Source organism: Branchiostoma lanceolatum, chromosome 10 (assembly GCF_035083965.1).
Source record: "Branchiostoma lanceolatum isolate klBraLanc5 chromosome 10, klBraLanc5.hap2, whole genome shotgun sequence".
Classification (NCBI taxonomy): domain Eukaryota; kingdom Metazoa; phylum Chordata; class Leptocardii; order Amphioxiformes; family Branchiostomatidae; genus Branchiostoma; species Branchiostoma lanceolatum.
The window spans coordinates 8772007-8798663 of NC_089731.1; the positions used below are offsets into that span (position 1 = coordinate 8772007).

At 40.6% G+C, this 26657-nt stretch overlaps 2 protein-coding genes, 1 long non-coding RNA gene and 1 pseudogene across 3 annotated transcripts; all 4 read left to right on the forward strand.

Annotated features, from left to right (window-relative positions):
• The first annotated feature begins 4290 nt into the window (after positions 1–4290).
• Positions 4291–8473, forward strand: LOC136443943 (uncharacterized; annotated as a pseudogene).
• Positions 8474–13646: 5173 nt separating this feature from the next.
• LOC136443867 (uncharacterized) lies at positions 13647–16815 on the forward strand. The gene is made up of 3 exons (XR_010757207.1): positions 13647–13812; positions 14889–15082; positions 15622–16815. It is a non-coding gene; the product is annotated as an uncharacterized lncRNA (long non-coding RNA).
• Positions 16816–18278: 1463 nt separating this feature from the next.
• Positions 18279–23555, forward strand: LOC136443322 (lectin L6-like). Its single transcript, XM_066440511.1, has 8 exons — positions 18279–18392; positions 18567–18685; positions 18848–18937; positions 19302–19538; positions 20244–20399; positions 20969–21202; positions 21913–22061; positions 22654–23555. Exons 2-8 carry the CDS (start codon positions 18574–18576, stop codon positions 22654–22656), a joined length of 981 nt encoding a protein of 326 aa, XP_066296608.1. The 5' UTR covers positions 18279–18392; positions 18567–18573; the 3' UTR covers positions 22657–23555.
• Positions 23556–23895: 340 nt separating this feature from the next.
• Positions 23896–26575, forward strand: LOC136443909 (uncharacterized). The gene is made up of 3 exons (XM_066441283.1): positions 23896–24274; positions 25207–25438; positions 25759–26575. The coding sequence occupies exons 1-3, from the start codon at positions 23900–23902 to the stop codon at positions 25971–25973; spliced, it is 822 nt and encodes a 273-aa protein (XP_066297380.1). The 5' UTR covers positions 23896–23899; the 3' UTR covers positions 25974–26575.
• Positions 26576–26657: the final 82 nt, after the last annotated feature.

Sequence of the window (26657 nt, forward strand, 5' to 3'; positions counted from 1 at the left end):
CTTCTGTGAGATCCCCGCTTTACCCCACAAGGCTAGCGACAGTCATTTGTCTCAATTGACACTCTGTCTCAACTCGTAGCCTGCAGACAGCTCTATCCTTGTAAGGTTTTCTTCGCTGTGGGAGAGCTGGGCAATGATTGATTTTCCTTCGCGGGTCAGTGTGTTCACGGGTATTGTGTGGGGATCGTTTGGATAAGTTGAGCGACATATGCCAACGATTTCACCAGGCTGATTGAAGGCCAAGGGTCGGACGGCAGACCTTGGGCGTGTGATGATTCACTTGAGGTGTGATGTAGCAAGCAGTCGTCGGCAAATAGTCGAATGTGTGAACAAACTGAGAAAGGAGCCTTCGATTTATACTTCAAACAAGAGGTGCGGAAGTCATTCTAAGGGTTCAATGAAGTTGCTGGCTAAAACAGTCTGCAAATCTACGTCTTTATCTTTATCTTAATCCGAGAGTCCGATGGGTTTTGGGTTTCTCAATAGTTAAACGGACTTTAAAGATCAAAGGGGGTATTAAAAGAAAACAAGCCGTACTGTACTGGTTTCCACTTCGGCTCTGCTGGATTCTAGCTGAACATGTAGTCCCTGGCGTTAGCCCAGCAACACTCTGTGGGAAACATCTCTTTATCGTCTCTAATCGCAATAACACTCTTAATTTGGGATATGGGGAGGGGCACACGTACGGACGCGTTGCTTCGGAATGTGTATATATATATACACTTTGGTGGGTGATGGAGTGAGGAAGTGTGAGAGAGAATAACACAGACTCTGTCTTATTCTCTCTAGGCAAAGAGAGGAATGAAAGATAAATGAATTGAGAAAATACGAAGTAAGAGTGCGACAGAGAATAAGGACTGGGAAAAGCAAGGAAAGAGGGAGAAACATGACAGAAAAGTAGTCGGAAAGAGACAAAGACAGACACAGACGCATTGACAGAAAGAGACAGAGACAGACAGTCAAAGAGAAATAGGGACTGTGTCAAAGAGATGGAAACAGAGAAAGACGCAGTGGTGACACGGGTTGACTACTCGTGGTCAATATGAATGTTATTTGTGGACGATGTGATCACATGCACCGTCTTGCCAAACATGACAAAAAATCAGTTCCTTTCATCGATCAAAAGGACTTTCAGTTACCCTCTGTCAGTGACAGAGAGTGAGCAAGCCAGAATCAGAGAGAAAGAGAGAGAGAGAGAGAGAGAGAGAGAGAGAGAGAGAGAGAGAGAGAGAGAGAGAGAGAGAGAGAGAGAGAGAGAAGAGTGATTTCATTAAGTTAGTAATGAGAACCATGGAGATAACAAAAGGACAATTGCAACAAGGGGGATAGATCCAAGATATATAGACAGGAACGGACGGAGAGGGATCAAGAAACAGACAAAGTTTTCGCTGAAGTCGCTACGTGTGGATTTCAGCGTCCCCTTTTAGCTGTCTATTCTCAGTGTAGGAATTCACGTACTGTACTGGTCACGTACTTGAGTTTCATTAGCACAGTGATTCAACGTTTCATCTAAAACTACTGTGCTCCGCTGAGAGTGTCAATTACACGCGGTATGTACCGCCAGCAGTGCACAGAATGTATGTTTGTCAACGAGTCTCAAGTACCCGCAGATGTTGCGTTTGAATCATTACCCAGTATAAAAAGGATAAAGTGCATTACGTACTGTGCGATATTATGGAATATCATGCTAAATGTAAAAGTAAAGCTGAAAAGACAACCAAAAGCACACAGCGTAAAAAATATTCGTTTTTTATCTATGAAATTCGTTAAGCGCACTGTCCAAACGTTCGGTCGTAGAACGGTCGCAGCGAGGTCGGCGCCCTTGTGAGACAGGGATGCAAATAAAGCTTTCAAACGTACGGAGAGTGTGATGGCCGAGGCTGCTGGGGAAAACATTCGTACTGAGCAGTCACGTTCTATGAGCTGAGAGACAGAGGTAGCGCGGCTGTGTCATACATACAAAACCAGTTGTTTTGATTCTGCCATCTGATTATAAATCGGATAGAAGCTCCGCCAATACCATGGTCACATCTGGAGAATGGCTGCGTCAATGTTAAGTTCACATCTGGGAAATCGGTTACGTCATAGCTGCTTTGGCAGACGGAACCTTAAAGAGGCCAATAGTAAATTCAGTCCTCCGTGATGATATAGCATGCTCGTAAGTCATTCAAGCTATATATTAGTGGCAAGTTTGTCCCTACACGGACGACTAATCTTTTTAAGTTCATCCTATGAAGTCAATCTCTATTTTGCTTTTCCAGCCATGAAAGAATTTGGGAGTTTTTGGCATGAGGCATGAAACACATGGGAACGAGAGCCGGTAAGAGAAAGACAGACTCTCGTACACCCGTTTCTTGTTTCGTCCTGTCTGCGAATGTAGTTCCATGCTCCCTGTCATACATCTCAATGAAATCTCCATAAAAAGCAATAAAACACTCTATTTGGGTGTCTTCTGTCAGCCTCGCGTGCTAACCACAAGATCATGACCGCACTGAGCGTCTATGATCCTAGCCAGGACACATTGGGACGTACGGTGGTCTTAAATAAGAGAAAACCTTTGGCATCTTTTTCAGCACTGTGCTGATGTAATGCGCCGAAAATTAGCCTTGTTGTGATCATCACACACAACTTTGGGGGGGGGGGGGGTTACATAACCAAAGATAGCGTTACATGTAAGCTCTGTCTAGTCATGTGTATGAAGGGGAATTTTTAAGCTCTATATATATGCGTCCCGGGATGCATTGCCATTGACCGGAGTCTAGCATTACAAATATTACACAATTTTTAAGCGCTATATATATGCGTCCCGGGGTGCATTGACCGGAGTCAAGCGTTACAAATATTACACAATTTTTAAGCGCTATATATACATATATATGTTTATTGCAAGTTCTTGCCCGTAGGCTAATTGCAAGTACATGTAACATGAAAGAACGGACAGACAATATATAACAATACAGCAAGTAAATTTTCTAGTCTAAATACCAACACTTAAATCTATCTTATTTGGGTTTGACTTCTTTTTCCGAGACAATGGAAGACGTAAGATCCCACTTTTTCTAAAATATGTGGGTTTTGTGATGTTAAGAGGAGAGTAGTTTTCCTTTTGTCTTTTTTTATGCGCTATATAAATGCGTCCCAGGGTGCATTGACCGGAGTCTAGCGTTACAAGTATTACACAATTTTTAAGCGCTATATATATATGCGTCCCAGGGTGCATTGACCGGAGTCTAGCGTTACAAGTATTACACATGGTCTAAACCCAGTACATATTCTGACTTGACATGGTTAGGTAAAGCCGAAGGGCTAAGTCTTAACCCCTCCCTGTACATTTCAGATAGCTAACTACGGAACTGTGGGGCACTGCGCATACACCAATTAAACATAGAGCTGATAGAAACCAAACATTTATAGAGCATTAAATCTCCGACTTTGTCTATCATGGTATCTCACATTAGGCCGCAGCAAGTAAATTTTATGGATGACGTCCTCCGCAGACTCCAAAATTAATGAGATAGGGCGAAAAAAACACGGTGGGAAAAAAAAACAAGATTCCTATATTTTCAAATTTTGAGATCATAAGTCGCGTGTTAAACAAGAATTGAGGCGACGAAATATGATATCATGACCAACAGGTCCTTTATTCCTATATTCAACCAATGAGGTTTCATATATAATATAAAACCTCCTTGATTAATTTAATGTAAACATGTCCTTGTAGATGTGTATACATCTCAGTAGTCTAACTACAACAAATGCAGAAAATAGCTTGTTGTACCATCATCTGAAGCAACTTCACTGGGAAGTCATATGCGATGAAACACCTTGTGTATACAGCTCAATTAACTAGCCCCCCCCCCCCCCATTATTCATATAATGTCCTTGCTAGAACAAATGCAGAAAACAGCTTGTTATTATACCATCATGGGCAGGAACTACACTGGGTATTCATATGCAATGAAACCATAAAAATGTCATCCATAAAAATTACTTGCTGTGGCCTTACCAAAACGAGCAAAACATGTCTGCTTTGGAATCTTCCCAGGACGTATATTGACTTTAGATGTAGTAAGTGTTGTTCAAGTCTAAAAGGGTCTTCAACTTCAGGCGTTAAACTGAGGTGACCGAAACGCTATACCCCGAACCTTACTCGACGGAGATATAATTTCCAAATGACAAAAGCGGCTTTTTACTGGTGTACATGCAAGTATGCACGTAGTCACCCGGTCTTTCAATTGATCAAAGAGCTCCGCTTCTTGTGCCAGAAAGTGTAGAGTTTCGGTCTACGTGCAACTCGAAGGCGACTTTCCGTATAAAAGAAAGGAACTCAGAGCACGGGTACAGTGCACGGGTACAGACGGGAAGGTTGCAGAACTACCAGCAAACCATCACCGAAACAGCCCTTTGAAGGTACGGCACTCTTAAACGTACAATATAGACTCTCTTTAGATATATTGACTAGCATATTAAGATTTCACATCGATTAGCATGAAAGATCATCTGTGTTGGTACTTTCCATGATAAGATTTGATACTTTACTTCAACTCAGACAACTGTAGCTCACCTCGAATTTTCAGTCGCTTTTGCGTCGACCTTATTCAGGAGTGATTCGATTTACTTTTCTTTAATTTATCTACGAGTTTGGTGGAATTGGTCGTAAACGAAATCGCTTAATTCATTTTATTGGGCATCTATTTCATATAATGAATGAATATGAATAAAATGATTATTTCTATTGGCATTTTAGGCTTCGCATTCGCTATTGTGTACGCGTACACTCCACCAAGAAAAGAAGCAACATGGCTCTGTCTGCTGCCGACATGGCGACTGCGAAGGAGGCCTGGGCAAAACTAACTTCGTCGTCTTTTGAAGACGCCGGAGAGAAAGTGTTTCTTGCGTAAGTGCCAGTTATTCAGTACTTGGTCTGGGTATTGTCACTACTTGAGAACGAATTGTGTTTATCTAAGGCCTGTGTGAGACTATTTCAATTCCCATATACTAGAGCTAGACGTAGCGTTTTCTACATGATCCCAAAATGCTATTTCATGATTGGGGAAGATACGAATATATATATAGCGGACAACACTCAACAGTGCGTACTTGCAAGACTTTTATCAATGTAATATGGCCCTCTCGAATTTTCTAGTGTTAGAAAATGGCATATCCTGTATGGCTTCTACCGGTGGTACAAAGCTAGACGGTGGGGCGGACCACCAGTCTTCTGTCAAAAAGCCAAATGACAAAAGGAGCTCAAGAATGACTTGGCAGAGCAGTTAGCCGGGCGCACACGTATTCCTATGGCAGTTGACCCCTCTGTCTGCTCAATTACCCACCCCCAAACCCTATTTAGCCACTTCCAACAATGCACGAGTCTGAATAAGTCTAGTTGAAACTAGATCGGACCGCGCCCAAGGGAAGAGTGGGCTAGACGCTGAGAGCTCATGACCGCTAGGAGACACGGGCATTCACGTGCCACACCCCGCCCATGAAAAAAGCAAGTCCGATAGAAAGAAGGGCAGAGGTTTGAATATACGGTGTCCGTGCTCAGAATAATTTGGTTCAAAGTTTAATCTACGTATAAGGTTTATTTTTTCCTATTTTGAATTTTTTTGAAGCACATGAACATGCGTTGAAGGTCAACTATAACTATACGGGTTAGCAAAACCTGTGGGGCACAGAATTGAATGTGTCCATTGATTTTTTTGTTTGTTTGTCGGTGCCTAAACTTATACTAAGAACTACGTTGAAATAGTGACGTTCATATATCGATATCTACAGCAATTGTGGAACAGATTGAACTCCGTTTCACCGTTAGACATTGGTCTATAGCTGTTATATTACAAAGTAGTGAGAAGAAAGCGCCACATCATCTCGACCTTTGTATTGAAATTTGTATTTTCACCGGCTGATATATAGCTGTGATGACATATTTCGCGACGCTGGAATATTTCTCACTATATGCGGAAATATTTGGCGCAAGAAGTCAGATATTTTCCTTGCAATTGACATTAGCAATTTGTTACATGTACATGTAGGTTAGTCCAAGAAGCAATAGATACTTCCCGATTTTTCCGACTTTGAAAATGATTTTTGGACAAAAAAAGCATTCCATGCTCTTCCTCATTCACATTAATTATCGGTCCATTCTGGTTGAAATGAAGCTATTAACACGTTGGAAAAAAATACGTTTGGAACTGCAGTTTTGAATAGCTTTAAGAGGAGGCGTTCGTGAAATGGCAATTTCCAAGTTTAACCGTCAAGCATGGAGGATAATAGCTCCGCCAAAGCAACTTAAGGGGAAACAACATAGAACAAAGCTGTTTGATCAAAGAATCTGGCATTGTGTATGTGTAGGCACCCCTCCCCTATAACTCTATCCCTGCACCACTTAGGCTCCTGAAGGATGATGCTATCAAGTCAAACTTCAAGAAGTTCAAGGACATCCCATACGGCTCCCTTCCAGGAAATGCCGAAATGCGTGCCCATGGTGCAAAAGTAAGGAGAAACTTATGAATTATATCAATATCTTCGTATTCAGTACATGACATCGAACTGGTCTTCCAAGAACATCACAGTCTGTTCATAACTTGCTTTTACAAACTGGATGAAGGAAAACTGTGTCAGGTTTTTGTTTCAGTCTTCATTTCTTTGCCATTTTAGACCAAGAAAGTCCATCGCAATTCATCCACAAGGCACAATGTTAGCGTTGATATGTAGAAAATGGTGGAAAAACTTCATTCGCACATACTTGTTGGTAGCCCAGGTATGCCCCCCCCCCATATGATGAGACGCGGCCCCAGCATGCTGTTTGTATACATTAACACGTTTCTAAACACATGTTGAATAAGTCTTATCTTGTGTGCTAGGTGTGTAAGGTGTTAGACGACTTTATCAATGGCGATGATGGAGCCGCAAAGAAGATCGGAGCGATGCACAAGGGCCTGGGGATGTCAAACGACCAGATCAGCGTAAGTTACGACATTCGCAAGCATACACATTGTCCAGTTTTACGTCATACGACAGTAGCACTCACCAGGCCTTTCTACGGGCGTATTGATCGTAGAATTCGGCAAAACGGCCAGTAGAGTCAGTCTACGGTGAGAGTCAATATTTCGCCCGCGCTTGCAAAAGAAACCCTCAAACTTCCCTGGCAAATATTCTCCTTATAGCTGGCGTAGTTGGTCTGGTAGAGACTAGTACGACAGGTTGATGGCAGCAAACTGAGAACCGATTCTTAAGACAGTCGTAGATTCGTCGTACAGATTTTTGCCATCGTAACCTTGATTTGTTTGTGGTTACACCGCCCCAATCGGCAAACCAAAACTCCGCCATTGTATTGTGTCTGTGCTAACATGATAATTATGCAAATGCAAATGCCATGTTTAATTGTCCAATATGGTGGCTATTACGTACGTCATAGCCACATGAATGCAAGTGAGCTGAACTATCAACTGAACTGTTAAGGAGTGTGGCACGATAAAGACAGTGAACTTTTTATCGATACAACAAAAGTACAGCGACTTTCACGTGTACTGTATGTTAAGGTAGCAGAACACAGTACTTGGTCAATAGGGATTTTCATGGTTAAGGGTTAAGGACCCCAAAGTGAGAAGCTTCGACGCTTCAAACTTAAAAGTATTCGACGCTTCAAACTTAATGGTAGGGTGCACAAGTAAGGAACAAGATTTGAATATGTTTGACTTCAGGGTACAATCTACAATATATGTGAAAAGTAGCTAAAGTCTGTTTGCTCGTTCTCTTTTTAAAGCCACTTTTATATGACGCCCTGCGGAAGGTCATCATACTGCAGCCGACGCACAGCAGTTGGTGGTAAGAATATTCAGCCGACCAAACACTGAACATCATAATCCAACTTCTACACTCTCGGTGTTATGCTACCTTAAGGTTTGTGCGCCATGAGACTAACTACGTGTTTTTGTTCATTAAACCAGGCGATGAGGGGCGCCCTTGTTGCTGTGCTGGAGGGGGCGGGGTGCGGCGGTGCTGTGGGCGCCTGGCCGGAAAATTGTTCGACCGCTTCATGGAGGTTCACAAGTCAGCCTACTGAGCGCCCCCTTGCGTGCCCTTCAAGAAACGCAACGGACCCACGACGTGTTTTATTCCCTTCAAAAATGAGGCCAAATTTTGGGCAGACGTTTTCCTTGATTATATGGATTTATTGGATCAGTGCAACAGTTGAGTTGCACTGTAGAAGGCTTCTTAAAAAAATAAAATAGCAAAATACTTTGGGTCTGAGAAAGTGCTGGTTGAAACTATGTCTTCTTTGCTTGCCTACAAACGGTGTCCTTGATTAGACCAAACAAAAACTAGACCGAAGGTTCGCTATTCTAGATACTGTAGATACGGGCATACATCGTTTGAAAAACCTCTATTCTGTGTATTTTTCTATTGACTGTCATTGTTGATATCCTACAACTGTGTAACCCTTCATACTAAACTGTCAAAAAAATAAGTGCGTTGTGTCTTTTTTGTTTCTGTGCTATCGATATAGCCATAGCTTTTGAATGTAGCGTACGAAACGTTGGTTGTTGCAGTAAAGGGCTTGTACATAAATTAAGGTGAACGGTTACAAAGACAAAGCAATGGGTATTCATACTTACGAGTTGTGTAATGAATTCAAAGCATTGCGCATTGTGTATATATAATCAAGTAAGCCGATAAGAAATAACATAAAACAAATCAGTTTTAGCTATTTAGCTCATATTTTTAGTTTAAAAGTATTTTAGTCAATGCACGTGTTGAACACATTTACCTGTGGCATAATCGCTAGTACTAGTAGAGAACATTTCTGATAGATTTTCTTACCCGTGATTTAGAGCTAGAGCCGTAGCTCATTAATTCATCACTAAACTGCTAAATTATTGTGTTTTTTGTACGAAAAATCACTAGAAAACCTTTTTAACTTGCTTCGTCTTTTGCTGATACTAACTAGATAAATCTTCTAAATAATCAGGTCTAGCATATCGTTGTCTCCTCTTCATGTGGTTATTTTCTAATAATAAGTCCAATAGGAATCGGGTGCCATATTGAAAACCACATGGCTGTTTTCAACATTGCTGGCATCTGTCGTACGCAACGCCTACGCATATTTTTTTTCAACCTCAATCAAAACTTTATCAAACGGTTTTCAGATATGTCCTTTACAATAAACATACGACTATATGGACGATTCCAAGAAATCTAGTTTTAAAATATTCGAATGATTTTGTTGTAGTTTTATCACATCAGTGTTGCCCTTCTGTGCCAAAGTCCCATCTTATAAAAAGAATCATCGAATTTAAGTTGTTTTCTTAGAAACAACTGTCAGATTTTCCTGGTGAATATTCACACGATTACATAATCCTTGACATTAAGAGCCATATTTGGGCACGTACATGTATGTATGTACCCGCGTGCTTTTAAATTGGTCTCGCGGTGTTTTATTGAATACGCTCTTTACATCAATATATGTAAGAGCCCTACTCCTTGATATTAGATTACTATAGCAGCAACAACGTATCTACAGGACTGGTGACAATTTCACAAACTGCTGTTGCGAGCTAGCGGGGCTGACTATATTGACTGTCGGAATGGGCGCAAACTAAGGTATTTCTTGCTCATTGTTTTCAGAGAAGTATATTTTGAAAAATAAGCTGATTTTTCAAAATGCCCTGTTGTGATTTTCAGCTAAACCAGAAAAATGTACTGTCAAGATCGACCATCATATACTCACGAAATATAGCACTGATGTTATTGTGTCGGTGAGCCAGAACCTGGGAGGTCGCTGGAAATGTGACGAAGGTATAAGTAACATCAAAGACGGATCCAATGTTGACAATACAGCATAATATATATATGATAGAATTTATCTTATCTGTCTTGGCAAATATTTTGACGAACTATTAGTACGCGCTTAGTACTGCGTTCAAAAATTAATTCACATGCTGTATAAGCCATAGATCTATCGAAAAATATACATTGTGGGTCGGTCCTAAACCAGCACAAGTGACGTTAAGAATATCTAATTAGATCGTCGACTGCAATATGTCTACACTTTGTTTACTGGTGCGTAACTATTGTGTGTTTTTCAAAATCAAGAAATAGAAAATAGATGGCGGAAAACGGAACTGAAGAATCGTCGGTACATGAGTACGAAGACGTCGACAAGAAGTACGAAGACTTCGACAAAAAGTACGAAGACGTCGACAAGAAGTACGAAGACGTGGACGGTAAAGATGGCTTTACCTTGCGCTCTGGCCTGAAACGCCAAGTTCCCGAACTGCCACCACCTCGGAATCGTACCGAACACAACTCTGATAGCAAAGATGTTTTTGCATCAAGGCCTGGACAACGCGAAGTGCCGAAAGCGTCCCCGCCTCGAGGTCGCCATCTGGACATGGGAGACCACATGGTGGAGATTGGAGGGTACAAGGAACACACGCGCCCGGATGAGAGCTACAAGCCAGGCGATACTTCTGAGGATGAAGATCAGAAGAACTGTTGCTCTGGTTACAAAGTTAAAGGTAGGCCAAGATTTAATAACACTCGAATGTATTATCATCAGTTAAATGTAAATTCTATATGATAGCATTTGGTACTGATATACATAATCTATCCTCTATATCTGCCTGCAGAATACACACAAAATATCATAGCACTAATTCACATCAGTATGTGGTTACACTGCACCTTTGGACATTATTTGTTGGTTTGTTGAGGTTTAAATCCTTTAAGCATTCCAGAAGAATACGGCAACATCTAACGCCTATATGCATATTGCGACCACTGAAGGGATTGTAAATATTACACTAGAATATTTGTTAACAGTCAGAGGGTTGTAAAACAAGAGTTGTCTCGGACCTGCCAAAGCGCGAGCTAATTTCATGGGTTATGAACAGTTGTGCCATTTCTTTTAATCTTATTCATCGTCACTTGTCGTACTACAGATCCGAGTCTGAAATCGCTTTGTTGTTAGTACTTAAATGTTTAGATACATCTAAAGGTGATACGGAATAATTATATGGTGGGCGTTACTAGTAGTTATTGTTCTGATGTTGTTTATACGGCTCGAAAAGAGACATTTCAAGGTTACGGGACGGAATTTACATTTTTCAGCGATAGAAAGTATAACTCTCCAAGCAGAGGTTAGGCTCCAGCTGATTTTTGATGTCTTTTTAGGTGTTTTCGCCTGGTTTTCTATTTTGCCAGGTTTTCCTTTTGGTTGGCGGACAAAATTAAAGCTTCTTATTAGGCATTACTCTCAAGGTTTTGTGGTCTTTTTATGCCATTTATTAGGGCTTTTTATATTTCCAGGTTTTGGTTTTGTCCTTTTTAGCTGGCGGACAAAAAGAAAACCTGCCAAAATAGAAAGCCCGACGAAAACGCCAAAAAGGCGTCAAAATCAACCGGCCGAGTCTAACCTCTGCTTGGAGAATAAGCAGGCACTCTTTCAGTCATAGGAACGCTTTCGTCATTTAGACTTGACGTAACCTGACATTTTTATATCTCAGAACGTGCCATGGAAATGTGGAATAAGTTCAAATCTAGAAAAGTTCATTGGCTTGCCCTTGGTTGCGGACTCGTGGTGATAGCGGCAGTTGTCAGCGCAGCAGTCCTGTCTACTTATCTCGTATCTGAGAGTAAGGTAGGCAAACAAGTCTCCATTCACTCCGGGTTCGATGGAAACATTCAAAGGGCATTAAACATCAAATATTGATAAGACATTGGTAATAACATCAACTCAAGATTATGTGAGTAGAATTAGAAAGCTGAAAATGAGTGTGAGTGTGTTTGTGTGTCAGTGTGTGCGCGCGTATGTGTCTGTGTATGTGCGCGCATGTGTTTTCGTGTGTGTGTGCGTTTGTGTGTGTGTGTGTCTGTGTGTGCGTGTGTGTCTGTGCGTTTGTTTGTGTGCGTTTGTGTATGTATGTATGTGTGTGTGTGTGTTTATCTTGTACATGCTCTTTGTCACAGGCACACGATTCCGATATTCAAGGTGACATTATGGTCGGAGAGAAGCTAAAGAAACCAACTACCCCATGGTACACGGAGTTCTACATGGAAAACATCTCGACTGTGGTGAATTCGACTTCATTCACTTCACCATTGATGTTGGCATCAACAGAATCATTGGCAGCCACCATGACCAGTGGGAACGATGACACCTCCCCCGTTACCCTCACATCTCTACCAACAACAGGTATGAAATTACGGACTCAGTCTAGCAAAACTATACTGGATATATCTTCATTGCCTGTTTTCTTTTTTACTTAATTCTTTGGGATTTCTATTTTTGAAGGGATTAACTTGAATTTTGATGACGTTAACGCCCATATGTTGGGTGTTACTCATAAGCGCATTTTACCGCCACCAAACAGAGAATAATGAGTGTGTGAGGAAGCCATGCCAATATGGAAGCTGTGAGAACAAAGATGGCGGATACAAATGTACCTGCTCTACCGGATGGACTGGACAGAACTGTCAGCAAGGTGAGATTTTCTTCATTTTCATTTCGTGTTATATGGTCACTTTTCTCAACTGTGTTTCATGTTCCTCTCTGTAGAATAAGCATTCTTTTTGTTATCATTTAACTATCAGGGCTTACTTTACAATTTTGCTTGTCTTTTATTGCACAGATATCAACGACTGTACCAGGAAAGCCTGTCAACATGGACGCTGTGTGAACAAAGATGGCGGATACAAATGTACCTGCTCGCCCGGATGGACTGGACAGAACTGTCAGCAAGGTGAAGTTTTCTTCATTTTCATTTCGTGTTATATGGACACTTTTCTGAACAGTGTTTCATGTTCCTCTCTGTAGAGCAAGCATTCTGTTTTTGTGTCTTTACCATTTGAATATTAGAGCTTACTTTACAATTTTGTCGTCTTTTATTGCACAGATATCAACGAGTGTACCAGGAAAGCCTGTCAACATGGACGCTGTGAGAACCAAAATGGCGGATACAAATGTACCTGCTCACCTGGATGGACTGGACAAAACTGTCAGCAAGGTAAGTATAATTTGAAGTCAGTTTCCATGGTTACCATAAAACTATACGGGAAATGGCAAGGATGACATTTGGTACAATCGGAGAATGTGGTAACAGACGGTTTTTCGTTTACAATTAACGCGACAAAAATATCAAATGAGTGTTTCACAAAACGGGATTTTTTTAACCAGAGTTGGCGCATTTTGATAAAAAGTGGATATTTCACACACAGATGTCGACGAGTGCCTCAAGAAACCTTGCCTGAATGGAGCCTGTGTGAACAAAGATGGCGGATACGTCTGCCAACCGCCGGGTAAATGCGATTTTCCTGGCATGTTTAAACTTGACAACGTCAATACAATGTCCTGGTTTTAGTAGTGGTTACATACAGGTAATATACTTAGGAATACGAGGGTATAGTCTGGTCTGGTCTAAAATACGACCCGTAGAATAAGTAGAATACCCTTGATTGTATCAACATTGTCTGGTCAGGGTCTTACTTTACTCTACATCTAAGATAACCAAGTTGTATGTAGTTCGGACTCAGATCTTGGTAAGAACCAGTCCAGTTACAGGAGACACACATTTTACACCTCAAAGACAGTGCTTGTTTTTGGTTCATGTTAACACACCATTCTATTGTTTCTTACAGCCGGCGCATGCCAGAGTGGTTGGACCGAGTATAACAACCACTGCTACAAGTTGATGACAGACGCAGCTGATTGGACTACGGCGAACACACTGTGTAACACAACGGGTGCAAGCCTCGCTCATATCAAAGACCAGAGAGAGAACAACTTCATAGAAAGTCTTATCCCTAATGGTGAGTGATATACAGCTTTTTGTCATCAACGGTGATTGATAACTTATCTACTAAATAAAAAAAGTCAATCACGTCATGCGATCTGACAAATCATTACCCTGTACGCTGTAGATTCTGAACAGGACATGATAACATCATATTGAATATCTCTGTCTTGGTATGTGTTAGATATGAAAGTGAATCAAATATCTGCCAGGGCAAATACAAGTCAAAACGGCAAAAAATTAATAAACGAAGACATTTGAAACAAGAGTTCGGAGACCTCATATTTCCATAAAATATTCTGACTATGCAAATGACTTCCACATGTTCATAATCTATGCTTTGTTATGTCCAGCTTTAACTAATTTACATATGTCATAATGTTGACATTCCAATCATTTGCCATTTAGATGAATTATGGTACTTTTGCCAAATAGGGATTTATTTGCATAATTGGTAACTGTAAATGTGCCACCTGCCATAAACTACATATATTACATGTATTTGAGTCCTATTGTACAGAATACTGGAATTAAAGAATTTCCTCATTTAATTATGAAAATTAAGTCCCAAATTGCATAATTTGCATTTCATTGTGTACATCTCTGTCTAAAGCTACCTGCATATTAAAGCTCCCTGCATATGGAATATGATGGAAATCCATTTATTCAGTAATCCTGCAGCTCTAGAAGAAGCTGTTAGGAGGATAAAATCTACACCATTTCTTCCTTACATTAAAAGCTATCTGCCCCTCCCCCCAATCAAGACCATAGCATATCCAGGTCAAAAGATACAAAAACAGAAAGTTCTGCTGCAGTGCCCCAAAATCGACATTGACCTTTGTCTTTCCAACACCTACCCACATGAATTCGGAAACACACACAGACACACGACGCACATACAAACACACATACATACATACATACATACAAATGTACAAACAAACAGACACACACAAAACAATATTTCCATTTTTCGTGAATATGATAAATCAACGAAGACATTTGAAAGTTTAAAAAAGTGTCTCATTACGCTTGTGACCTGATCCTGACCTGGTCGCAAGAACAGCATGCCTGATATTCCTGTAATTGCAGGTCCTAAAAGGATAAAGAATATCTGGATCGGACTACGTGTCGATATCCAAAATCAACATCTAAAGTGGACGGATGGGTCAGAAGCAACCTATACACACTTGGCTCCAAAAGACACTATCACTGATGCTGTGAATGCTTTTGTGGGCGCAATGCGTGGTACCCTTGGACATCTGTGCATCGGTGTGTACCCCGAGGTGAGTGGACTACATTTTGCACAGTAGAACGGACAGGGTTGTTCCACTCCCTTCTATCGACAGTCATCAACAGACTGAAGCAGGTCGAGTATTGGGGCATTACGAAGTTTCCAGAGCGGCGTTCCAAAGGAGCTGGACTTTTAGCAATTGTACCCCAGTGGTCAATATGGCACCCCTGCATGTATCGATTTATAATAGGTGTTCAGATGTACCTACCTTAGCCCGGGACCTCAACTCCCCCATACATTGCCCCTGAAGAGGCTATTTGGGGGTACCAGCAATGTAGATGTACATGTAGATGCAGGGTTAGCAACGTGCAAGGTGCTTTATCTGTCAGCCTCAGAGACAATTGAGCGAATTTATTTGTGTTTTTTTGGTTCATAACATTATTTCTGCCCATGGATACTATAAAAGCCAACAGAAAGATCTGTGAGTGAGAAACGTCTGACTGTTTCAAAATTTTATCCAGTTGCTTGAGTAACTATGTTTGGCGTACCTGTGAGTGCGTAACCCTTTTTGTGTTAACTTCTTTTCAACAGGCGACTACAATAATAAGCGGAGGTTGGCAGTTCAAGCGCATAAAAGTAAAAAGAGGCCAGTGGAAGAGAATTGCGTGTGAGATGAAGCTACCCTACATTTGTAAGGGTCCAAGTAACCACAAGAATGGCAGACATGGTAATGGTTATTGGTAATCTATTGGTAATGGGCGTCACAATGTATGGTGACCAGTATGTGTTCCCGTTGCTGAGCACCGAACTTGGGTCAATACTAATATCTTCATATTGATATATCTTGGCCACAACATAAATGTTTCTTGCCAGTTAAGAAAGCTGAAGCGAAAGGAAGGAAATTGTTTATAATATTTCATAGAGAATCTAATCTGAATATGACACAGGAAGAAATGATACTGAAAATGGGAGGAGGAAATAGTAACATTTCATGCCATCTTCTTTATTTCAGACAAGAAGTAACTTTACCTGCCTATGCTAAGTTGCTAACTGATTTATATTGTAGTATAAACTGACTCAAGTAGAGTCAGGTTAAGAACGTTAGTAAATAATACTTATCCCAAACCTGTCTTAGTGATCTGTCCTGTGATGGACAGACATGTAGCGTCAGGCTTAGATCTATAGAACGTTAGAAAATAATACATATTCCAAATCTGTCTTGCTGATCTATATTGTAGTAGACTGACTCTTGTAGAGTCAGTTTAGAAAGTTAGAAAGACTACATATTCTAAATCTACTAACTCTTGCCATAGTAATCTATATTGTAATGGACAGACTCAAGTAGAGACAGGTTTAGGAAGTAAAGAAATAATACATGTCTCAAACCTGTCTTACTGATATGTTGTAATGGGCAGACTCAAGTAAATTCAGGTTTAGACTGTTAGAAAATGATACATGTCTCAAACCTGGCTTAGTGATCTACATGTATATTATAATGGACAGAATCAAGTAGAGTCAGGTTTAGAGTAAGGAAATAATAGATGTCTCAAACCTGTAGAGTTATAAGTTGTGAAGTGACAACCACCTCTTACACATGTTACCAGACAGAGCTGAAAGGTGTACAAAGGAACGGTAAAATTAGTTTTATAGTAAACACTATCACGTATAATGGTGTGTTGTGTAGAAGTGACCAGAGATTATGCGGTTAATTCCCAAAATAGAAGTACATTTGCAGACCTTAGAGACGAATGGGTACTGCAATATTCTTAGACTGTACCAGTGGGGTAAGGGGCAAACAAGTTTTACCTCTGTTACATGTATTCAGTTTTTTTCGTGTTTCTAATGAATTATTAATCAGCTTTCATTAATCAGTTGTTTTTTTTATCGTACATGTTGATGTTTTCGTTTGGTTTGCATTTCTAAATGTAACGAAGACCAAGGATTCTAAAATGACAAATGAATGTGAAAGATATTTTAAAAGATCATTTGTAGTGACAAATGAGCTAAAATTTCTTGGCTTCGAATCTTAAAGGGTGTACTTTGGGGTGTCTTGATTCTATTGTTTCTTTTTAATACACTTTCCCAAACATAGGAAACATTGTTATAGTCTCAAATCAGATTGAGAGAGCAAAGAAATTAGTAGTGAGTTGTAAAAGTAAACGGAATTGTATATCTGTTTGTTTCGCATTGAATGTGGATTTGGAAATGTGGTGACCATGAAAATTTGACAATAAAGAAATAAAGACTTTGCCACTGGCATTGAACTATATCTGTTTTCACATTGTACATTGCTGTTGGCTGTTATATTGGTCCAGCTGGAGCTCATGTATGATTAAATCATGAATGAAAATAAACAGTTACTCCATATTGATTACTTTTACGTTTGAGCAATGATGTCACCAGTGTTCTGCGATGAAAACTGTAACTATTTAAGATTGCGACTCGTCCTAACAATTTTGGTTTTCTGTTGTTTTCGGTCGCCGTGGCGCCACGGGAGAGCCATCCACTATTCTTCTTCACTTAACCATATACTGGTTCTAAGCAATGGACTACAAATTACAACCTAATTACATTAAAATTTACAGTACTTCAATCATGCTCCACTTGCCAACTACGATTAAACATTCCTCTTCAAGATTAGTTTCCAACCAAGTAAACAAAACTGTTACCAAAGGTCAAGGACCTTTCAAGAGCTGACGATGTCTGTCCCTTTTCTTAAACAAGTTGTCCCACGCCTCAATTAGTCATGGTAATTTCATTACCTCTAGATTAAAGTCCAACAGCGCAGAATGACACTGGCTGGTCACCGTATATTTTAGACACTCCGAAATCCCTGCATACCATCTTGTTATCTGGGAGCCTACTACTGAAGGAAAAAGAGATAGGGGAAGGCACAGAGTCTCCTGCTTAGGCATCTACATAGCGATACAAACCTGCAAGATACTATAGAGCTACAAAGGGCCATGGAGGACACAGTGCTGGGGAGTAGGCTCTCTGGATTGGTACAAGCGGGAGCTCGAACTACGTAAGTATAAATGAGTTAAATATTTCATCAAATAGTATGAATGGCGGTGAATAAAGCCCGGTATATTTGTTTCACCTGGGAGTTAATTTGTGTCGTGAACTTAAAGAAGATGGCCTCCTGCTGAACAAGTTCAATTGTTAAGGTATAGCTAAAATACGTCATCAACGTTCCGATGTTAACGTAATTTGGAAATTTCATTATGAGATCGTATAAGAGTGTATAGACCGTCACACACTGTTCATACTGTGGGGAGACTGGACGGTCAGACAGAAGCGAGCTCTCGAACATTCTGTCCGCATGGAGAGAAATTAGTCGGCAAGGGTCCTCCTGAAAACATGTAAGTCATCTTTGAATTCATATTGTGTAATGTAATGTACTGTCCAAGACACTTTTCACATTACATATATCTATTTATGTTACTCTTCAGAACATCTTTGGATTGATCATGATTGTTAATTTGTTAGTAAACTTTACAACATGTTTTTACTGTTACGTTTCTAACTTTCTTCAGCTGAACCATGTTCAACATGGGGTACGTGAACAGTGCCCTTGTCCTGCTGTGTATTGTGTCCCTATGGTGCAGTAAGGAGGCAGTCGGAACAACCCCGCAGGAAGCTGCCGAGATAAACAGTCAGTATTTGTTTGGTTTTACTCTCTTGAAGTCTCTTATGAATTTGTAAAAGTATTATGGATATGTAAGAGTAAATTCTTAGAATCATAAGAAAGGATTGTCATGTGGTAGACGTTTTTCTTTATAAAAGGTTGACGTTCTGGTCTTGTTGTTTACGCTAGGCCTGATAGCAGAAGCCGTGGCGAAGGTTCAACAACTGAAAACAAGGGTTGTGGACAATCAGGACCTGCTGGTCATAATAACGCAGTCAGGTAAGATTTTTCTAAAGAAACGTTGTTTTTTTACTTCGGTTTTTGACAGACAAGGACGACGTGGCACTCAAGTTTTTATAACTTATATAAACAGTGCCACGTACAGATAACAACATACCCATTCTTTTATTCGACTGGGCGAAGTGAGGAAAGTCGTGTTAAGTGCCTTTCTCAAGGGCACTTAATCGGTGGCGTCAGGGGGATTCGAACTCGGGACCTCTTGGTTCTGGGCCGAACACCCTGCCGTTACGCCACACGACCCCACTAAAGAAACTTTAGCTATAAATGCTTGACATTGTCAGCATTACAAATTTTTATATAGATTTTCTTTATTCGTGTTTTTGTTCATCTTTGTCTATTTCAGCACCGAGGTGGAAACCTGTCGACGGTGCGATGAAGTATGTGACGGTTGGGTCCAGTGGGATCTGGGGAGTGGACCAAGCTGACTCCATCTACTATCGTTCGGGAACGTTCGAGAACGAAGCCTCTGCCGGCAACAACTGGATGAACATCCCTTTTGGCCCTGGAGGTTTGAGTCAGATCGCGTCGGGACGCTCTGTCTGGGGGGTCAACCGCTCTCAAAATATTTTCGTACGACTGGGTCAGTATCTTTTACTTCACCCCACGTATTTCACCGCTGCCACTAGTGTTTTTATGTGTAAGAGTTATTGATTTGTTTATCGTTTCAATGCGCATACATACAAGCAAAATACAATCATAAGATTACGAAACCGTGATGAACGCAGTACGCTCGAGGAAACCTATCATGGTTGTTCTTGGGCCCTCCCCCGATCGCTATGATTTAGAATGCCCGTACGGCGTCAAATTCATCATTCAGATATCAACCAAAGCGTAAACAAAGCATAACACAAGAACTGCAACTCCTAGCCGACCCCGACCAAAATCTGTAGATGTGCTTGGAGAATATTTTCTCACTTGCAAATATAGAATGATCTACACCTAAAGCGCCCTCTCACTGGACCCGCGGCACGCTGGCGGCGTCGCTGCGGCTGATCGAATTAACAAAGCACTCAACGAATTTCATCTGCAAAAAAAAGACAAATCCTGTTAAGCTTTGTGTGCCTTGTTGTCTTTTTTATCATACTTGTACGTTTTGAATGATATTCCCATTATAAAGTCAAGGGTAACACAAATCCAGTTTAGGACGCAGCGATGCCGCCAGCGTGCCGCGGGTCCAGTGAGAGGGGGCTTTCAGGCACGTCCCATGGCCAGATCAAGGGTCAAGTTCTGCTGCAATACTAAGGAAAGTCACTAGACCTAAATTTTATAATTCCTTCCCAATCAGGTATAACACCTAGCAACCCGACAGGAACCAGCTGGCACCAGATTGGCGGAGGGCTGAGTCAATTAGACGTGAGCTCTACAGCGTTCTCGCTTTGGGGTGTCAATTCTGGTGGCTACATCTACCGACGGACAGGGATCACGGCAGATAATCCCGGAGGTAAACTATGTGTCTGACAACATCAAAATCAATTGACGTGTCTTCCCCGATTTATAGCGAAGTGTTAGCTATCTTAACGTTGCTAATATTGCTAGGCCTCTCAGGTCTAAAAGAAGCTTGGAATAGCAAATGATGACTTTATTGTGTAAGAGTATAATATAACGTTATGTCAACTTCTGTTGCATTAACACCGATTGTAGAAAACTAAACTTTTCTACAAGCTGTGTAGTTGAGATAATTCATGTTCATGAAAGACTGTCTGAAACGTCTGAATGTTTCAAAATCTTATCCAGGTGCATGCTTGAGTAATTATTTTTGGCGTATCTTATTACCTGGATGTCTAACCTTCATCAACGTTTCATGAGAAACACATATGCATTGGACAACAGAATTCTGTGTACACAAGTACATATAACAAAGTGTTTTATTAGTACCGACACTTAGGTTTGAAAACAGCAACTCTGACGACTGGTTTATGACTGGTTTACACTGAACTACAAGAGACTATGTAGATAAGATTATACATATCTATGAGTAACAAATGGTGAGCATGTCTACCACACATACAGGTACAGGCTGGCAAAACATTGCCGGCGGGCTGAAGTTCGTGTCGACTGGTGCCGCCGGCGTGTGGGGGACGAACCGGAACAACGACGTCTTCTACCGCGTGGGGACGTACGGGAACGAGGCTTCCGCGGGTACCGGCTGGGCTCACATCGCGGGGAAGCGACTGAAGCAGGTGTCATCAGGGGACAACATTGTGTGGGGAGTGGACACCAACGATGACGTCTTCATCAGGGAAGGTGAGTGCTTTCTTTTTCACATTCACAAGTCTCGTCATAGTCTCGTGTTCTCGCGAGACTAGGTCACTCCGTGATCAAGATGTACAGTAGAAATCGAAAATTTGGAGGTGCGTATCTCGTTACCTTTTCTAATTCATTGATTGATGAATAGTCTTGTAACCAGAATTTTACAAATCATGAGCCCCTTTGTAAATGATGACGCACTTCATGTGCATATTTCTATGAAGTGTCACATGCAAATTCATGAGAAATAAATCTAAATCTGAATCTTAAGTTGATAACCAACGTGTCACGAGTCATACACATAATAACGTTTTGTTTCGTTTTGATATGATATGTTATGATACATGTATAGCATAATATGATGTACAATAGTATGTTATGTAATGATATAATGTATAATAATATGCATTGTATGCGACAATGTAGTATGCAATACTATCATATTCAATAATATGAAATTATATGCATTAATATGCAATGATATGCAATAACATAATATAATACATGTATATAATATAATATGATATAACACAATACAACATGACATGACATAACATAATAATATAATGAATCAGGGAAGTGACCAATCGGAACTAAGCCGGGTTGGTCAGTTCAAAAATGACGTAGTACAGCACTTAATCGATTAGATAATAATCACATATCTCGATGACACAGAGAAGACTATAAGTTAGATTTCTTTCCCTCAGGGATCAGCGCCAGCAGCCCCTCTGGAACCGGTTGGCGCCAGGTCCCAGTGAAACTGAAGCAGGTGGAGGCGAGCCCGAGGTTCGAGCTGGCGTGGGGCGTCAACTCAACCGACAACGTTCTGCAGCGTATAGCCGGAGTGCCACTTCCGGTAATAAGAAGTTCATGGTTTAAAATGTGTTATTGTGTTATATAGTTAGATAGGTGCAATTTATAGTGTTAAAATACCAAAACGCACTAATCATTAAAAACGTGGGACTTTTCATCAGCCACTGCCTACAAAGAAGAAGTCAAACCCTCCAGTAATGTTATATGTAGAAACATTAGCTAGATGCATAGAATAGACACTTGTTACCATTATTACCTTACTACTATTTGTACCCTTGCAATTAGCCTACGGGCATGAATTTGCAAATAAAAAAGATTGTTGTTGTTTTGTAATTATTTGTCATCACTAGACTAAATGTTCTTTTTTTCATATACGTATAGAAAACAATGTATCCACTGAGTGTATACTAGTTAAATAGATAAATGAAATGAAATATACGTATACCTATAAGTTTCACCTATCTAACTGCATAAATTCACTAGACATATGTCACACAGATCTGCATGATGATAATTATAAGACATAGTTTGATAATATGATATTTCTTATTCCAATCAAATCATTGGTATCTCATGTTTTTATCATTGGATTTAAATGCCTTTTTCGCTAATAGCCACATTTTCATTATTTCCAGTGAGAACAAAGCACCCCCCCCCCTGCGGATGGATACGCCGGTCCCTGAGGACACTGCAATCCGCCTTAAGTTGTGCTGTGACTTGATAACCATTGTTTTTCTTACAACTATTCTCTAATTCGTACATATTGTTGAGAACACGAAATGTTGGTTTTATGTATTAACACGCACGTTTGCTGTAAGTTGTTTCTATCGAAAAAAAATTAATCTCAATTCTTTCGAGCGACAGATGCAACGAATTTTATTAAGACCAATAGCATGTTTCATCTCCGGTGGATGTTTGAGGATAGCATCTGTCTCAAAGCAAGAACAAATTTCAAAATGCATCATTTTCATTTCTTGGTGTTCATAGTTAAGACTATCTTTGACTTTTAAGTGTCCGTATGTTGACCAATATACCATTAATTAACGTTAAGTGACGGCTAATGCTTTGCATTACAAAATAAACATCAAACTCGGAAGTTCTGTTGCAGTACCAAGGAGGCCGATAGGGGGCCCAAATTTCTTGATTTCTTCGTATCTAATAAGGACATAGCCTAACTACACACCAATTTTTATGACGATCCATCCATATCTTCTTTAGTTATGATGCTAGTAATTAACTAAACTACATACATACAAACATCTAAACGCTACCAAAAGCATAGCCTTCGGATTTTCGAAGTTGATAAATCTCTGCTTCCTTAAAGCGAATTAATACGTAATAGATACAGACTTAATACAAGTCATGTAAACAGCTGCAGCACGTTTCTTTTAGCTGTATCTTTCGACCGATTGAATAGTATTTTTATGCACTTTTTGTTTTGTAATTTTTGTTTACATAGTATGTGTTCAGTCTGTATATTGATTGACTGACAGTAGTAGTAGTAACAATAGCGAATATATGAGGTAAATTGAAAAAAAAAATGGCGGATCTGAAAACGGATACTTTTATGATAGTCGTAGAATACCAGAGTTAATTCGAAAGTCAAAGAAGAATTCGAAGATGTGAAAAAAACAAAATAAGCAATCTATTGTTCGGTATACCATACTCTTAAGTGGTTTATTCAACCTTCCTGACCATTTCATAATGAAGGCTTTTTTTTCGCACGCTCGTATCAGTTGTGGGGTTCCACATACTAGTAATGGAAGCAACATGGCCTAATATTGTAAAAACAAAAAGAATAAATAAATCTAATAAACTTACCCCAATAATTTCTGGACGGCCCCCGCCCCCTATAGCTTGCGGCACATTAACCTGAACGACATGCAGCTACGTGACCCCTTCTTGACCTTTGTCCTTATCGCATGGTCTGATTTAAGTTTGCTCCTGTATATTTTTGCACGACTGTACTTGAACATGATCGTTCGCCATTCCGTCGACCTTGTAGAGGGTCCTCTACCGAACCCAAATCTCCGGGGCAAGCAGCTGGTCGCAGCGGAGGATGGCATGAACTACACCGCCTACGATGTCTTTCTCCAACCGGGCGAAAGTGTGTGTTTGACATCGCCCCCCTCCCCCCTCCTGAACCATGTGTACTACTGCTTGTCGGGAAGTGGGACAGGCACGGCGTCCAACGGTCAAGTGTACGGGTTCGGCCCTGATGTTGTAGTGGCGTTTTCATCCAGTATAACATGTATGGTATGCACATGATCACCTTATCAAACATTTAGTAATTTAGTGGTTGTGACTGTGATTTTAACTGCTGCAATTTTGCCCCCGGGGCCCCTTTCACTATTTTGTTTGCTTAACCTGAGCACCCACCTTTCGATCTTTTATCTTTGTAGAAGTAGGTGAATTAACGTGCTTTGTCTTAAATCTGCATATAGTTACATTTACCATGTACATTTACACCGTCAGTAACTCATTCTGACATGGTTGTCCTTTCTTTCACCTCGGCTTCGACATGTCGAACAAAGTCTGTATAACACCATCTGGACTCTAGCCTGGATGCCGCACACCCGATCTCTATCATATGCGGGGGCAGGTCTAACTCTGGGGACCTGTTATATAGAATTTTCTTGGAGGCATGCTGGCCCTAGAGCCGAAGAGTTGACCCGTGTACGCCCTGAAAACAGTCTGACGCCCAGGCTACACAATCCCTGAATCCAGGGCGCTACTTGGGAGAAGAGAAAATGATAATCTATATGGGGAAAAAGGAATGTAGAGGAACAAAAAGATCACCGTTACGTACGTGTAATTAGTTGAATTAAATTGAACCCCTAAATGTGTTGTTGTGGTTGTTGTCCTTGTCTACCGCCTACGTAATTTCGCTAGACAGGGTGGGTCAGTATCTGTGCAACGATAATATGACAAAATGAAGTCGTGCCATGAGTGAGAGTTGATAAATTTGCAAAGCAAGAGAACATTCGGCAGCAGGTTAAATTTTCGATTTTTTGTTGGCATTGGCACTGTGATTGTGCTGTTAATTTGTATGGATAGGTGCAAATTCTATCATAATGGTTAAGGCACCAGCCGCAGCGTCTGAACACAAACTGCGAAACAATATAGAAACAGTAATCTTGGTTGTCTTTTTAATTTTTTCAATATTGACGTCGACGTCTCCTTTATAGGTTAAAGTCACATCTGATCAACAGCTCCGCCTGTTCTGCATCTACTGTGATGACGTCGAGCCGTCCGTTGATCGGGCCGTGGCTCGGTCTCTTTCGGATATCGTCGGTACCGATCGTGACATCGACTGGGGCCGAGGCCACAGTCGAAGATTTCTGAAAAAGTCGGACGGTTTCCCGATCAGCGTCCACAACACTTATGGAGAGGCTGGTTCAAGAAATGCGCTGTGCTTTTAACATCACGTTGAGTCTGCCTGCTATGTGAAAGGTACAGTATTCGTAGCGTGCAGTAGGTTTTATGATTGACAGGGGGCGTTGTCTTTATACCTCTGAAGAGAAGCTTTCGCTAACAGGTTGTCATTGTAGAGAGGAATCTGAAGGTCCATCAAAAAGTGACCACAATGGCCAGGTAAACTTTATGATTATACAGACAGACTCTGGGGTAGTCACCTGTACAGGTTTGACTGTATTATATCTGATTTACCGAGATGTATTTTGCTGGATTTTGTAAAACGAAAACAACAATCTGTATATCCCTTCTGTCTTTTGCTTTAGGTAGGGTCACCTACACATGGGAAGAGGGTGCCAAGAAGGCGGAGACCCGGATAGACGCTACGAACGGAAGCGTCTACAGTATGAATGCGCACGACCCGCACCACGCAATCATTCACGAGGACATGGAGTCCTTGTGTGTCTTCCACCCAGTCTTGGTTGGGAACGAGAACCACGATTTCAGCGGAGGGTACTCTGGATACAAGCCTTCTGAGTAATGTGTTCAGTCGTCAGATTCAAAGTTTTTTTCTTCATTTGATAATATTAGCATGATTGGGTGGTTTCATTGCAACCATAACATACTCCTTGCAGTTAAACGTTTCAATGCCTCCTTTCTTTCGCATAAAACATGGCATAGATCATAAATAAACTAGAGTTCCACGACCCCATACCTTATATAATGATTATAACGTTCCTGTCATTAAGCATAATTAAAATAAAAAACTTAGCTCATCAATTATGTAAATCAAGTCCTATTTTGCATAATTAACATGCTATTACGTTGGTATTCATAAAGTTACCAACAGGTAAAAAATCATTGAAATCCATCCCTTCTCGACTTGCCCTGCTTCTTTAGTTATGATGCTAGTAAACTAAACTACATACATACAAGCATCCAAAAACATAGACTTCTTGACGAAGCGAATTACAAACTTAATACAATTCATGCAAACAGTACGTATCTCTTTAGCTGTATGTTTCAATAGTGTTTTATGCTTTTTGTTTTGTAATGTTTGTATGCGCAGTATGTGTCCCAATCTGTATAGACTGACAGTAGTAAGGTAAACGTATTCTCAATAAAAGACCATTTATGAAACAACACTAGGAGGCAGGTATTTCAGTATATTCTTGTGACCCAAACCGCTATTTGAGCCGCAGGTCGCAAACTTAGTGTACTCCTA